Consider the following 14,709-nt stretch of genomic DNA (forward strand, 5'->3'; position numbering starts at 1 on the left):
CATACAGTGTGCTACCAGGTAACACACTTGCAGGGATGAAGAAAGTTTCATGTCAAGCATGAGCCCCAGGAATTCCATAGTTTCAACGACTGGAAGAGCAACAGGTCCAAGATTTAAAGACAGTGGAAGAAACCAATTGTGCTGCCAGAAATTCATACAAATGATTTTGTCAGTGGAAAAATGAAAGCCATTGTTGATGATACGTGAGTAAAGATGATTGAGACAACATTGAAGATGCCACTTACTGAGACAGGTCAACCGAAAGCTGCAATAGATGGCAAAATAGTCAACATAAAGGAAACCGAGATGCCTGGTGGGAGATAGGCCATTTTAGGGTTAATGGTGATGGCAAAGAGGACGATGCTCAGGATCAAACCCTGAAACACATTGTTTTCCTGGATAAACATGTCTGACAAGGCAGAACTCATACATACCATGAAAACTCTGTCTTTTAAAAATTGCTGAAGGAAACAGCATGCGGCCACAGGAGCCCCACAGGAAGAGTGTGTGGGGAATGCCAGAACTCCAGCAGGTGTTGTAGGCTTTCTCCAAATCGAAAAACTTTGCCATAGTCAGATTTCTGCAGAAAATCATTCATGACCAACTATGGAACAGCATGCTTGGAATCCACACTGTGCAGTGGTAAGTAAATTGTGAGTCTCTAGCCACATACCAGCGGGGCATGAATCTTAAGTTCCATCACCTTGCAAACACAGCTTGTGAGAGAAATGGGGCAGTTGCTAGAAGGAAAGTGTTTGTCCTTACCAGGCTTAGATATGGGTATCACAGTAGCTTCACACCACTGTCTGGGAAACGTGCCCTCCACTCAGATGCCACTGCATGTATTACACAAAGTGCTTGCCTGCAAGAGAAAGGCTGCAACATCTGAATGAGATCATATGGCCCTGGGGTTGAGGATCAGGATGAAGTGAGATCATCGTGCTCTAGCTCTCTCATAGTAAAAGCGGCATTGTAGCACACTCAATTCTGAGAAGAAAATGGTATCGCCATAGCCTCCTCCACTCATTTCCGATGGAGAAAGGCAGGGTGATAGTGGAAGGATCTCAAAATCTCTGCAAAATGGCAGGCCAAGGCATTGGAGATAGCAATAGGGTCCATAATGATATCGTCTGCTACTGTCAGGCCGGAAATTGGGGACTGGATGTCTATCCCACAGAGCCATCTGATAATGGCCCACGTAATGGAAGAGGAGTGGAACTGTTAAAAGAACTAGTGAATGAAATCCAGCTAGCTTCTTTGCTATCCCAAAGAACACAACAACAATGTGCATGCAACTGTTTATAATGAATACAGTTTTCCATCGTAGGATGGCGGTTACGAATATGGAGAGCACTTCTCCACGCACAAATTGTGTTGGGGCATGCCTCAGTCTACCAAGAGACCAGGACATGGTGCCGTAAAGAAGTAGTGTGAGGAATAGAACATGCTGAAGTGGTAAGTATAATGTTTGTAATATATTCTACCTGATCATCACAACTGGGGAAGTGTTGTTTGTCGAAGGCCGCCAGAGAGGAGTAAAGCCTCCGGTCAGCCTTAGAAAGCTGCCATTTGGACATACACATAGGTGGGTAGGAGTCAGCAGGCCAATAGCACACGGGAAATGGTCGCTCGAGTATCTGTCAAAGAGGACAGACCGCTCGAGATAATGGGCAAGCTGGACAGTGCAGAAGGTAGGTCTGAATGGGAACTTGGAGTCAAAGGAATGTGGGTGCTCCTGTGTTGAGGCAGAGGAGGTCAAGTCAATTGAGGAGGTCAAGTCAATTGAGGAGGTCAAGTCAATTGAGGAGGTCAAGTCAATTGAGGAGGTCAAGTCAATTGAGGAGGTCAAGTCAATTGAGGAGGTCAAGTCAATTGAGGAGGTCAAGTCAATTGAGGAGGTCAAGTCAATTGAGGAGGTCAAGTCAATTGAGGAGGTCAAGTCAATTGAGGAGGTCAAGTCAATTGAGGAGGTCAAGTCAATTGAGGAGGTCAAGTCAATTGAGGAGGTCAAGTCAATTGAGGAGGTCAAGTCAATTGAGGAGGTCAAGTCAATTGAGGAGGTCAAGTCAATTGAGGAGGTCAAGTCAATTGAGGAGGTCAAGTCAATTGAGGAGGTCAAGTCAATTGAGGAGGTCAAGTCAATTGAGGAGGTCAAGTCAATTGAGGAGGTCAAGTCAATTGAGGAGGTCAAGTCAATTGAGGAGGTCAAGTCAATTGAGGAGGTCAAGTCAATTGAGGAGGTCAAGTCAATTGAGGAGGTCAAGTCAATTGAGGAGGTCAAGTCAATTGAGGAGGTCAAGTCAATTGAGGAGGTCAAGTCAATTGAGGAGGTCAAGTCAATTGAGGAGGTCAAGTCAATTGAGGAGGTCAAGTCAATTGAGGAGGTCAAGTCAATTGAGGAGGTCAAGTCAATTGAGGAGGTCAAGTCAATTGAGGAGGTCAAGTCAATTGAGGAGGTCAAGTCAATTGAGGAGGTCAAGTCAATTGAGGAGGTCAAGTCAATTGAGGAGGTCAAGTCAATTGAGGAGGTCAAGTCAATTGAGGAGGTCAAGTCAATTGAGGAGGTCAAGTCAATTGAGGAGGTCAAGTCAATTGAGGAGGTCAAGTCAATTGAGGAGGTCAAGTCAATTGAGGAGGTCAAGTCAATTGAGGAGGTCAAGTCAATTGAGGAGGTCAAGTCAATTGAGGAGGTCAAGTCAATTGAGGAGGTCAAGTCAATTGAGGAGGTCAAGTCAATTGAGGAGGTCAAGTCAATTGAGGAGGTCAAGTCAATTGAGGAGGTCAAGTCAATTGAGGAGGTCAAGTCAATTGAGGAGGTCAAGTCAATTGAGGAGGTCAAGTCAATTGAGGAGGTCAAGTCAATTGAGGAGGTCAAGTCAATTGAGGAGGTCAAGTCAATTGAGGAGGTCAAGTCAATTGAGGAGGTCAAGTCAATTGAGGAGGTCAGCCAAGAGGGCACCTTTTGGGCTTTTTCTGGGAGAACAGCAAAGGGGATGGTGCAGACTGAAGTCACTGAGCAGCAGAAAGGAGTGAGATAGCTGCCCAATAAGCTGGTGGAAGTCTGCCCAGGTGATATCCAAGGATGAAGAGATATAAATGGTACAAAGAGAAAAGGTCAAGGAAGGAAGGAAGGAAGGAAGGAAGGAAGGAAGGAAGGAAAAGGCAAACTGCAACAGTTTGAAGGTGGGTAGTCAGCGAAATGGGTTGACTATGAACATCACATATGAGCAGCATGACTCCCCTGTGAAAAGGAATGCCATCCTCGGTGGTGGTGGTGGTGGTGGTGGTGGTGGTGGGTGGTGGTGGGTGGCAAAAGGGTCTGGGAAGAAATGCAAGGTCTCAAAGCTGTCTGAAGATGCAATTTTTTTCCTGGAGGCAGAGAACAAGTGGACACTACAATTCTAAAAGCAACTGTAAACTGTTTGATCGAAGGATAGTCTTAACAAGGAAAGGTGAGGAGGGAAAAGTACCTGCCCCATGAGATCTACAGTGGTATCAGCAGTCTCCTCCTGTCAGCCTGTGGACTCCAGGCAGGAAAATGGTTGTGCACACTGGTGACCTGGAGGTTGGCCGGTTGAGGATATCATGTGGCAACGCCCTCTGAGGCTATCTTCATGTTGGTGGAAGAAAAGACTGCCTTCGGCCTTTGTTTGACTCTTGGAGCCTTTCTGGTTGGCACAGTAAGACTTGGATGTTTCTTGGGAGGGATGTAGGAAGTCTTCATGGAAGTATTCCTTCTGTCCTTTCCGGCCTGCCAGTTGTGTAGCAGAAGACTTCACCCTGTGAGGTGGAAGTTCGTGGCTTGTTGCACAGCTGGAGAAGGAGATGGGGATGCTACCATGATGCTGGGCGATTTCACAACAATGGTGCTACATTTGAGGTCACATGTCTGCGTGGCCATGTCCTCCATGTAGCAAGAACAGTACTGTAGGTGCCAGACGAGAGAACACAAGGTTTCTGTCTAGCCAACAACTTGCAAGTGACCAGGTAAGGCACTTTTTACTTCACCCGCATCTCCTGGACAGCCTGCTCATCGAGATACATGGGACAATCGCAGGAGGCGGCGGCATGGTCACCATTGCAGTTGATGCAGCTGGGAGAAGGTGGCGAACGATCACCCTCATTAGCATCCCTACCATAGGTTACAAATTTGACTGAGTATCATCAGGACACTTGAGTGTGATTGTGAAGATTATCTGGTAGTGCATATACGGTCTGACTGTGATAACTTCATAACAAGCATTGATCTTTGACAGAAGAACCACTATCAAAAGATCAAAAGAGAGAGAGAGAGAGAGAGAGAGAGAGAGAGAGAGAGAGAGAGAGAGAGAGAGAGAGAGAGAGAGAGAGAGAGAGAGCGCGCACACACAAAGGATCCATCTACTTTTTTCATCACCCGACAGACTGCAATGACACCATGATCAGAGGTGTATGTTTGGATTCATGCCTTGGTCAGACCACTGAGCAGCCTAGTGTGACACCACAGGAAGAATTCAGTGTTTGATGGGCCTCGACGTGAACAGGATAGCCATGGAGGAGCAAAGCTGCAAGCAGTTTTTGTGCTTGAGGCTCAGAAGTAGTCTCCAAAAGCAAAGTGCCACTGCATAAATGAAAGCAGGGTTTCACAGGGCTAACAATTGCATAAACACCTTTCTGAATAGTAAATGTATTTACCATATTGGAGAACTGACCATCTTTAGTATGTGAAACCATGAGGAACCATGGTGCAGCTGGCAGAGTCTTTGAATTATTAGCCTCATTCCATTTATGTTTTGTAGACTGACTGTCATGATTGGCTCATTGTGAGAAAATCCCCACAATTGCCAGTGTCTCCAAGGGTGTGCTCCTTCCTTCTGGGAGCACCCTTCAGAAGGGGGCACACCTACCTTAGGTGACTGTTTACACCTCACAAACACCTGACAGGGGCCAAGCAGCAATTTGGGAAGGTAACAGCTAAGGCAATCACCCTCCCTGTGCCTGGCCTGGCCTGGCCTGTACCAGGGGGTACATGCAAACCCTACCTGTCAACTCAGAGCTTGGAATTACATGTTACTCAGTCACCTATTACATATCTGATGCATGCACTGCCCTTCAGGGGCACACAGGGGGTGGAGGAGGAGGAGGAGGAGGAGCCTCACGTAAAATCAGAGGATGGATGGGCAGGGGGGGGGGGGGGAGACATGGTGAGACTGTTCCCTTATTGGCCCCTGAAAACTCAGAACACATTTCCAAAAACATCCCAGTCATGTTGCCCAAGGGAGGGAAAAGGAATAGCAAGAGGATAGACATACAGCACAGGAAGGGAAACTATGCTGCCAAGGCTGGGATGTCATGGTACATTCTACTGTATTTATTGTCTTCTGCTCATGTGCTACATCAATTGTTGGCATGACTCCTTCGTTGTACAGAATTGTTGCTTTCTCTCCAATTAGTTTAATGCAATCAGGTGGATGCAAAACTTCTGAAAAGCATTTGACTTGGTATCACAGCAACAGATATTAACAAAAGTACAGTTTGTATCAAACAAAATTTTTGACTAGACTGAGGATGCATGGGGGAGGGGGGAAGAGAGCATATTATCTTGGAATGAGAGTCAGTGACATAAGAAAATTTGTTAGGAGCCTTGTTTTTCTTATTGTCTAGTAATGATGTGTCAGACAAAATTAACAGTAACCTCTGACTTTTTGCAGATGACATTTATAACAAATTACTATATGAAAAAATTTAAGTATTCATCATATCTTGATAAGAGTGTACAATCAGGAAAAATTGAGGACATGTTTTGAATCCTCAGAAGTCTAAGATTTCATTCCTCAGTAAATGCAGGAAAGTAGGTTTGTGTGACCAAAATGTCAACAACTAACAGATGCAATCAGCTGACTCGTGCAAGTATCTGGGTTTAACAGCGTTTAACAATAACTTCTCAGATGGAAAATACATAAAATTAGGGATAGGCAACCACTACCTATAGCAGACCAATACATGGAACTCAAACACACAACACAAAACAATATTTGCACTAGTCTTTCTCTTTTTCTAGTAGTAGAGCACCCATGAGAAGCCGAAGAAAGCACTAAGACAGTTTTTCTTTTCATAAGTACTTTTGACAGAAAAACAAGATAAGAAGAATGATAAAGTAGATGCCAAGTTTGTTATAGGCAGTGGTAGTACTGAGCACTTCACCTGGAAGGAAAATTATGTCAAATATGAAAGGCTATGAAGGTTTAAAAATTAAGATTGCTGATGGAAATTCACATATTCTATTTTTGCTGGTCAAGCTGAATCACAACAGGCATTTTTGACTTGTCGAGAAATTTTTTTGCCAATAAATATTCCTGAGAAATGAGGAGTGGCAGTATTTGACAAGAGAAAGGTGAAGGTAGTGAAAGGTGGAAATGTTATTTTAGAAGGCAATAAATCAGAAAATGGGCTGACATCACCGACATCAAAAGTGACTGAAAAGTAAGCACCAATGGCACAAAAAACTAGGATGTCTGAAGAAAATGCCAGGAATGTATGATGGTGCGAAACATGTATCATGACAAAGCAAGTAAGAAATCCATTCAACCCTATGTGACAAAGAGGAATCACACCTCTTGAGATTATTCACACTAATGTATGTGCTAAGGTAAGCTCAGCACCTTGTCTCAATGAAGAAAGTTTTCAGTAGGTCTTTGTGATTACACACTTTTCTTGAAAATGTATTTTTGGCACACAAAAGGTGAAACAGAAGACCACACAAGGAATTTTTAAGTCACAATGAAGTTCATTTCAGTTTGAAGACAGACAAAAAACTGAGATGTGCCAGACTGGAAAGTTTTCTGAAGCAAGAGATGAGTTTATTCTTCAATATGAAGATAAAAAAGGAGATGCCAAAGGAGGAGGAATAAATCTGTACAAAACTGAAATTTTGAAGAAGCGAGAAAGAAGCGAGAAAGAAGCGAGAAAGAAGCGAGAAAGAAGCGAGAAAGAAGCGAGAAAGAAGCGAGAAAGAAGCGAGAAAGAAGCGAGAAAGAAGCGAGAAAGAAGCGAGAAAGAAGCGAGAAAGAAGCGAGAAAGAAGCGAGAAAGAAGCGAGAAAGAAGCGAGAAAGAAGCGAGAAAGAAGCGAGAAAGAAGCGAGAAAGAAGCGAGAAAGAAGCGAGAAAGAAGCGAGAAAGAAGCGAGAAAGAAGCGAGAAAGAAGCGAGAAAGAAGCGAGAAAGAAGCGAGAAAGAAGCGAGAAAGAAGCGAGAAAGAAGCGAGAAAGAAGCGAGAAAGAAGCGAGAAAGAAGCGAGAAAGAAGCGAGAAAGAAGCGAGAAAGAAGCGAGAAAGAAGCGAGAAAGAAGCGAGAAAGAAGCGAGAAAGGGAGGAGGAGGATATAAGATAAAAAGTATCAGAAACAAAGACTTTAGGCTTGCCAGAGAGACATGATCATGTTGTGCTCACATACAAGAAATACAGTAAAGGTGAAGAGAAGGAAAACTTGAAGGCTTAAATGAAAAGAATAATTAAATAAAATTGAAAAATGGCCTCTGCTGAAGGAAGAAATTGCTCACAGAAAAGAAATAATTAAAGGAAAAATCTATTTTTAAAGAGAAAGAACAAATGAAAGTATAAATCTAGGCTCATTGCAAGAGGTTGACAACAGAATGAAGGAAAACTGGTTTTTAAAGTTTTTTTATTTCTGTTATACAAAATATTTACCTGAAGCACTTGCTGCACAAGAATATTTGATAATTATGACAGCTGATGTCAAAACATCCTCTCAATAGTGAAATGAAAAAAGTTTTCATGGAAGCTCCAGAGTGATGCAAAGCACCTGGGAAAGTTTACCTTATAAATAGGCACTGTATGGATTGAAACAAGCTCCTTCACAATGGAATAGCAAACTGAACAAGTTTCTTAAGAAAGTAAAGCTCACCCAACTGAAATCCGACCAATATTTAAAAATCAGATACTGAGAGGAACATCTCTATCACTGTAAATGTTAGTGGTTGATTCTATTTGGAGAAGACATCTGTCAAATGAAAAATCATCTGCAAAAACTGAAGAAAAAAATTGGATATAATTGATGAACCAACAATTTATCCTGGACTCAAAACCAAAAGAGCAAAAGGTTTCTAAATTTATCGAAAGAGATTTACTGAAGTACTTATGAAGAGGTGCAGAATGGGAAAAATCCAAAGCAGTAACCACTCTAATTTCACAACAAGGAGAAGTTGAAGAAATCAATGTAGCAAAGTCAGACCTCTCATACTCTGGAGAAAGAGGCAGTTGGTTGTATTTAGCATGTAAAACAAGGTTTGATTTGGCATATGCAGTGACCCATGAAAGTATATCAAATGAGTGATCCAAATCACTCAGTAACCCATAATATGAAAACAACTTCAAGATACCTGAGAATCAATGACAGGGGATGGAATATTCCACTCATGAGGAAAAAAAAAGGAAAATAAATTTACAAGAACAGGCAATAGTGGTTTAGTGTGACTTAGATTTTGCAGATGACAGGAAATACAGAAAAAGTACTGCAGGATTTAAGTATATTTCTGTATAATAATTACCTAATCACTTAGTGTTGCCACCCCCCCCCCCCCCATTAAAGGGAAGGTTAGTTCTGTAAGTATAAATTGTTTACTAACCTTATTTAGCAATAAACATGTACTACTAACAGCCTATCCAACAGGTATTGGTTGCATTTAACTTACCAGGTACAAAACTCAGATTTTCTTTTTCACATACCACAACAGTCACTGGAGTGCACATTGATATAACATGCACAAACATGAAATCTATTACACTGGTAACTATTCCTTTATGGCAGTCTTAAGTTTTAAAACGAAAGAAATGTAGTTTGACACTGTAAATGAAGGTAATTAAAAATTACTGCAGTAATTGCTTGTAAGAAGGTAAGCAATTTGAGCTAGTTAAGTGAAAACTTAAGTTCTGTACAGAAATTACTCATTTCAACATGATTCTGAGCATTTTCTTGAACAACGTCCTTTTTAAATTTTACTCAAATATCAGTAGCATACAAGACTTACATGTCAGTAGTTAACTATCAAAACAACCCTGTAGTGTGTAAAATAGTACTGTTAAACACTATCAAACTGAATATTGCCAAAGATGAAAATACATTCAAATGCATGTGAGGGTGATCTATAATGCAAATTTGTGATTATGCATCTCGGCGAGAATACCTAAAAATATTTTTATGTATCAAACCAAATGCATGAATTGTGACTTATAAAGTTCATAGTCTATGAATGTTTTACAAAATAACCTTATGGAAACACAATAGATTCTCTTAAATGCTTTCTTAATGTTAAAATTGGGAAAACAAATTTGAATGATTTTCTTTGCGTGTTGACTGTTGTAATTTATATATTGAAATAACTTTCACTACTTGCTAAGGCAGAAGGCTCATTATTTGTTCAATATTCAAAATTCATACTTTATTTAGAGCTGTAACTTTTAGTTTCACCTATAAGACATTTACTGCCCGACATACTTTCACATTACATTCTGTTTTATTTCTTAACACCAGACATTTTGGATGAGCAGCTGATCTTGTTCCCTTATTTTAGAAATCACCACCACACTTTTTCCATATTATTTTTCACTGTTCACAAACAAATTGCTAGCATTGGCAACACTGTACACATGCACTGCATTACAGTTGAACACACAATCTTCAAAGTTGGATGAAGCTAAAACATTCTAGAAAATAGGACAGTTTTCATGTATAAAGCTTGGTGAGTAGCACATACAACATGCTTCTGTTATATATTGAAGCTCATTTGGAATTTATTATTTACATGTTTTAGATGTAAATAATATTCATTTATATAGATTAAACATTCATTCAGAAGCTAAAGTACTAAAAATTATATAAATTAAGCTTCAGAGTCAGAAGGGACTTGTAACAGCTCCCCATCAAACAGATGATTATATGGATTGCATGGTATTTCTATTGTAGATATGTAATACCGAGAGACTGGAGTTTCCACTGATTCACTGAATCTTCTTGGGGCCAGGCGTGTCTGTGGTAACATAAAAAAATAATTATAGTGTTATACAGTTTTTAAATGTCTGTTCACAATATTTGAAGCTCACTTTTTAAAACATGGATTTTATGAGGTACAGATGGGCAGTATTCATTATTCTAGTACATAAAATTCAGTAATTAATTTACCAGCTAAGTATTCACTAAGTCTTAATTACAGATGGGAAGAAAGAGACAAAAAAAAAAAAAAAAAAAAAAAAAAAAAAAAAAAAAAAAAAAAAATCAGGAAAGGTTCTATGTGTGGTTCTGTTGTTTACGGTAGTTCCACCCTCCCCTTCCACCCAGTCACCCACCGGCAATCTTTCAGGAATTCCTCACTTTTAAACTGGCCTGACTTTTCTTTCCTAAATCCTTCCCTGATGAGTCCAACATCACTCCTATTGAACATACTACTATCCGTAACCTGAAAGGAAATCTGGATTTTATTGTCCTTCCTGCAGTGAAATGCTCCACTGCAGTGTTCATGAATCATAGTGGCTCTGTGGCTGAGTGTGTGTCAACTTTCCGACACCTGTGCATACAAACCTTTTAGCTATGATTGCATCCCAGAATTCCAATGACTTCAAGCAGCTTCTCAAGGCTTTAGGTCCATCTCAGAACCTGACAAATGAATCCATTTCCCTCCTCACACCAGCAACTAACCACACTCCTACCTTTTGCCTACTCCACAAACAACACAAGTCTCCCTACTGGTAGCCTCATTGTGGCTGGATACAGTGCTCCCATAGAACAAACCGAAACCTTTGTTGACCAACATAACTATTGTATAAACTCCCATCCTCTACTCAAGAGACAGCTCACTTCCTTTGCCAGTTCTCCACAGTTCCTCTCATTATTTCTAGACTCATTGTTGATGAGTTGGTCACTGCAGATGCAATGTCCCAGTACACCAACATTCTCCAGATGCCAAACCCATCACCTCTTTCCTAATCATCCTGACCAACGACATCCTGATCAACAATCATTTAACTTTTGAAGGCCAAATCTAAACAAATCAATGGTACTTGCATGGTGCCATCCTATTCCCACTTATTTATGAGCAGTATGGAAGATTCCTTCCTATCCAGTCAACACCTAAAAGTTAATCTGCTTAGCCGGGTGGTAACATGCTCGCTTCCCATGCAAGTGGGTCCAGGTTTGATTCTCGGCCGGGTTGGATATTTTCTCCGCTCAGGGAGTGGGCGTTTTGTTGTCCTCATTATCATTTCATCCTCATCACCGGTGCACAAGTCACCCAGTGTGGCATTGACTGAAATAAGACTTGCACTTGGCAGCTGAACTTCCCCAGAAGGGGCCTCCCGGCCATCAATGCCATATGCTCATTTCATTTTAACATCTAAAACCTCTTGTTTGGTTCATACTCATTGAGGACGTTTTCACGATCTGGACTCACACTAAGGACAGCCTTTGTTCTTTCCTCCATAACCTCAGCACCAATTCCCCCAATTCACATCATCTTGCCCCTCCCTTCCTATATGTTTATTTCCACCTCTCAGACAGCTCCATAAATACATGTCTATATCAAGCACACCAACCACCAACAGTACCTCCATTTTCACAGCTGTCATCCATTTCATGTCAGAAAGACCCTTCCTTACAGCCATGCCATCCATGGACACTGCATCTGCAGCTGAAAGCAATAGTTGTCAAAATACACTGGTAAGCTTACCAGAGCATTTACTGACTGACAATATCCAATCCAGCTCATACATAAACAAGGATCCTATGCCATGTGCTTCTCTTGACACCAATAAACCTGTTAATCACCCAATGAACAGCATTCCCAGTATAACCCTGGCCTTGAAAAACTCAGCCACCTTCTCCACCTGGGCTTTGACTACTACTTGTCCTGCCCTGAGATGAGGGATATCCTACCCCAGATTCTACCTACATCCCCAAAGTAGTGTTTTGCTGCCCATCCAACCTACAGAATATTCTTGATCATCCCTGTTCTAATCGTATTCCCAATCCTGCACCCCATGGGTCATTCCTTTGTGGTCAGCCCAGATGGAGACCTGTCCCATATGACTACCCACTATCACCTACCACAATCCACTCACAGGCACTTCCTATCCAATAAAAAGCAGGGCCACATGTGAAAGCTGTGATGTAATGTATCAGCTAGGCCACAGTTATATGTAGGCACGACAAATCAACTGATACTCACATGAATGGCCACCACCAAACTGTGGCAAACGCCAAACTTGATTGTTTAGTTGCTAAACATGCTGTACACCATGACAATTGACTTCAGCAGCTGATTCATTACACAGGCTCTTTGGATATGAAGTGTCTTCACTCCATCCTGTGGTTTTGCAGTCCCCTTCACCTAAATCCCACTAACATATTCCCACTGCCTCACTTTGCCTATTCTCTTTTTTGTCCACACCACTCTTCCATCCAGATCATGCACTGCCTTTTCCCACCACTCTTCCTCCCCTCTCCCCATGCAGGCATTCTCCCTATCCCCTTTATCAACCCTCCCTCCCCCCCTCTCTCCCCCCCCATTTTCCCCATCCCATCTCCCCCCCTCCCCCCTCATTCCCCACCAACTCTTCCTACATCTCTTTTTGCACTGTCTGTACCCTTTTCATCTTCTTGTGTACCCAGAGTCATCTGTCCAAAGACCTTCCTCTTTCCTGCTAGCCCCTCCTTACCAACAGCTCACAACTGCTTTCAGTGATCAAGTATCAGTAATTAGCCCTTACTTGGCCATGGGAGTGTGCCTTTGGGGTGTGTGTGTGTGTGTGTGTGTGTGTGTGTGTGTGTGTGTGTGTGTGTGAATGTTGTGTACCATTATCAGAAAAAGAGCTACTGCTCAAAAGCTGTGTGAAAAATGTTTTCTGTTATGTGTTTCTCTGCTCTACACATCAATCTGCTATAGGTGAATAGTTGCTATTCCCTTATCTTATGTACTCCAGTACAATGAGAGATGCTTCAAAGAGCATAACACACTGAACTGAGCTTCTCAAATGTCTTATTTCCTTTCATTTAAGTATTGGATGTGACACACTACTGTCTTCTGCTGGCAAATGGTGAGATCAGAGGAGTAAGCTGAAAGCAGCATAACACTGCATTTATTCCAGCTAGTGACTGATGTAACTCAAGTCTTGCAAGTAACGAAGGTTCACCAGAGGTCTGTAAGCCATGAATTACATTAAAAATGAATAGAGAGCCGTGATGAACGCAGAAACTAAACAAATCACTGACTGATTTCTCTCCATCATGCAGTAGATGCCATCACAAAGCTATGGTATGAGAGCGTACAGTTCTGCAAGGTTCGCAGGAGAGCTTCTGTGAAGTTTGGAAGGTAGGAGACGAGGTACTGGTGGAATTAAAGTTGTGAGGATGGGCGTGAGTCATGCTTGGGTAGCTCAGTTGGTAGAGCACTTGCCCGTGAAAGGCAAAGGTCCCAAGTTCGAGTCTCGGTCCAGCACACAGTTTTAATCTGCCAGGAAGACCCAAAAAGTTGGTTGGTCACTGAACCACTGAAAATACCTCTGCTGTCCAAGAAAGTTAAATTTTCGCCTAGAAAATAGATGGAATTTCAGTATGATTTACAACCCTAGGGATTTAACTGCCATGTTTATTGATGGATAATCTATCAACATATTCAACCTTAAAGAACATAGCAGCATCAAAACATCAGGTTTCCCAGTACAATCCCTTACTCTTCTGGGGCTGTCCTGCTGAATAATCTGTTAGGGTATGTTAAACCTTAATTACAATACCACAGGATTTATGAAGATCTGTTCTAGCAGTCCAGTTCACAGATGGACAGTGACACTGCAGATTTTTTTATAATTCTCACATAATATTTTGTTTCGTTGTAATAAAGTATTGGTATGTTGCTTTGTATGACATGCTATTTATGTCAAATGTTTTCATATGAGAACTGAATATCTTCTGTCTCTAAGTACAAATTATTTTGTCCAAAGGTTTTTCATTTAATGCAGAACCATTTTCCCCACCTCTTCATTTCTAAAAACTGCAGTTAAACTCAACTTCAGACAATTATGCCAATTTGTTTTTGTGTATTTTGTGCTGTAACATATCACTTTTGGTAAAGTGACATGTTACCCAACATCTACTTGGCTAACAAATGACTGGCACAGATAAAGTACTTATTATTAGTTAATTTGTTTACAATTGTGAACTGTTTGGAAGTTTTATTGTTTGAGCATGTAAACTGGTCTAGACATACAGCATGTGTGTCCAAGGTGGGACTAAGATGGCAGTTACTTCATGAAGCTACAACCAAGCTGGGAAAAGCTAGTTGATTAATGGAAAAGCAACTGCCATGACAACAGAAGTGACAAAGAGGGGAGACTAAGCTTAGCAGTCAGATGGTTCAGAAAATTATGTAAGGTCAATGTGAGATCGATGTATGTTCTTGAATTGTAAATGAAGTGTTACTTGCTTTACAGTATTTTAACTCAAGACACAATATAATGTTACTGAACAGAAGAACTTTCTATTTTTGTTAGAGTTGCAAAGGTGAAGTTGTTCACAGCAAGAATAATTACAAAGTTTGTCCAAACAGTATTTCAAGATGGAGCAGTTCATAATTTAAGAGCAACAGCAGTTGCAGTCTGAACATGTATGCTTTTTCAGAAACTGGCAACACTTTGTACTTCATTACATTCAAAAATACTGTTTTTAA

General features: G+C 41.3%; 1 protein-coding gene across 2 annotated transcripts in view; it reads right to left on the minus strand.

The window, feature by feature from the left end:
* Positions 1-9,283: 9,283 nt before the first annotated feature.
* The window catches only part of LOC124621801, a 175,682-nt gene continuing 170,256 nt past the window's right edge, over positions 9,284-14,709 (minus strand). The window contains exon 5 of one of the 2 annotated variants that reach the window (XM_047147248.1): positions 9,284-10,023. In XM_047147248.1, the coding sequence (XP_047003204.1) occupies positions 9,877-10,023 (147 nt within the window). In that variant the 3' untranslated portion in view covers positions 9,284-9,876. The remainder of the gene's footprint in view (positions 10,024-14,709) is intronic. The other variant, XM_047147241.1, reaches the window with a different exon arrangement.

This window comes from Schistocerca americana, chromosome 1 (assembly GCF_021461395.2).
Source record: "Schistocerca americana isolate TAMUIC-IGC-003095 chromosome 1, iqSchAmer2.1, whole genome shotgun sequence".
Lineage (NCBI taxonomy): Eukaryota > Metazoa > Arthropoda > Insecta > Orthoptera > Acrididae > Schistocerca > Schistocerca americana.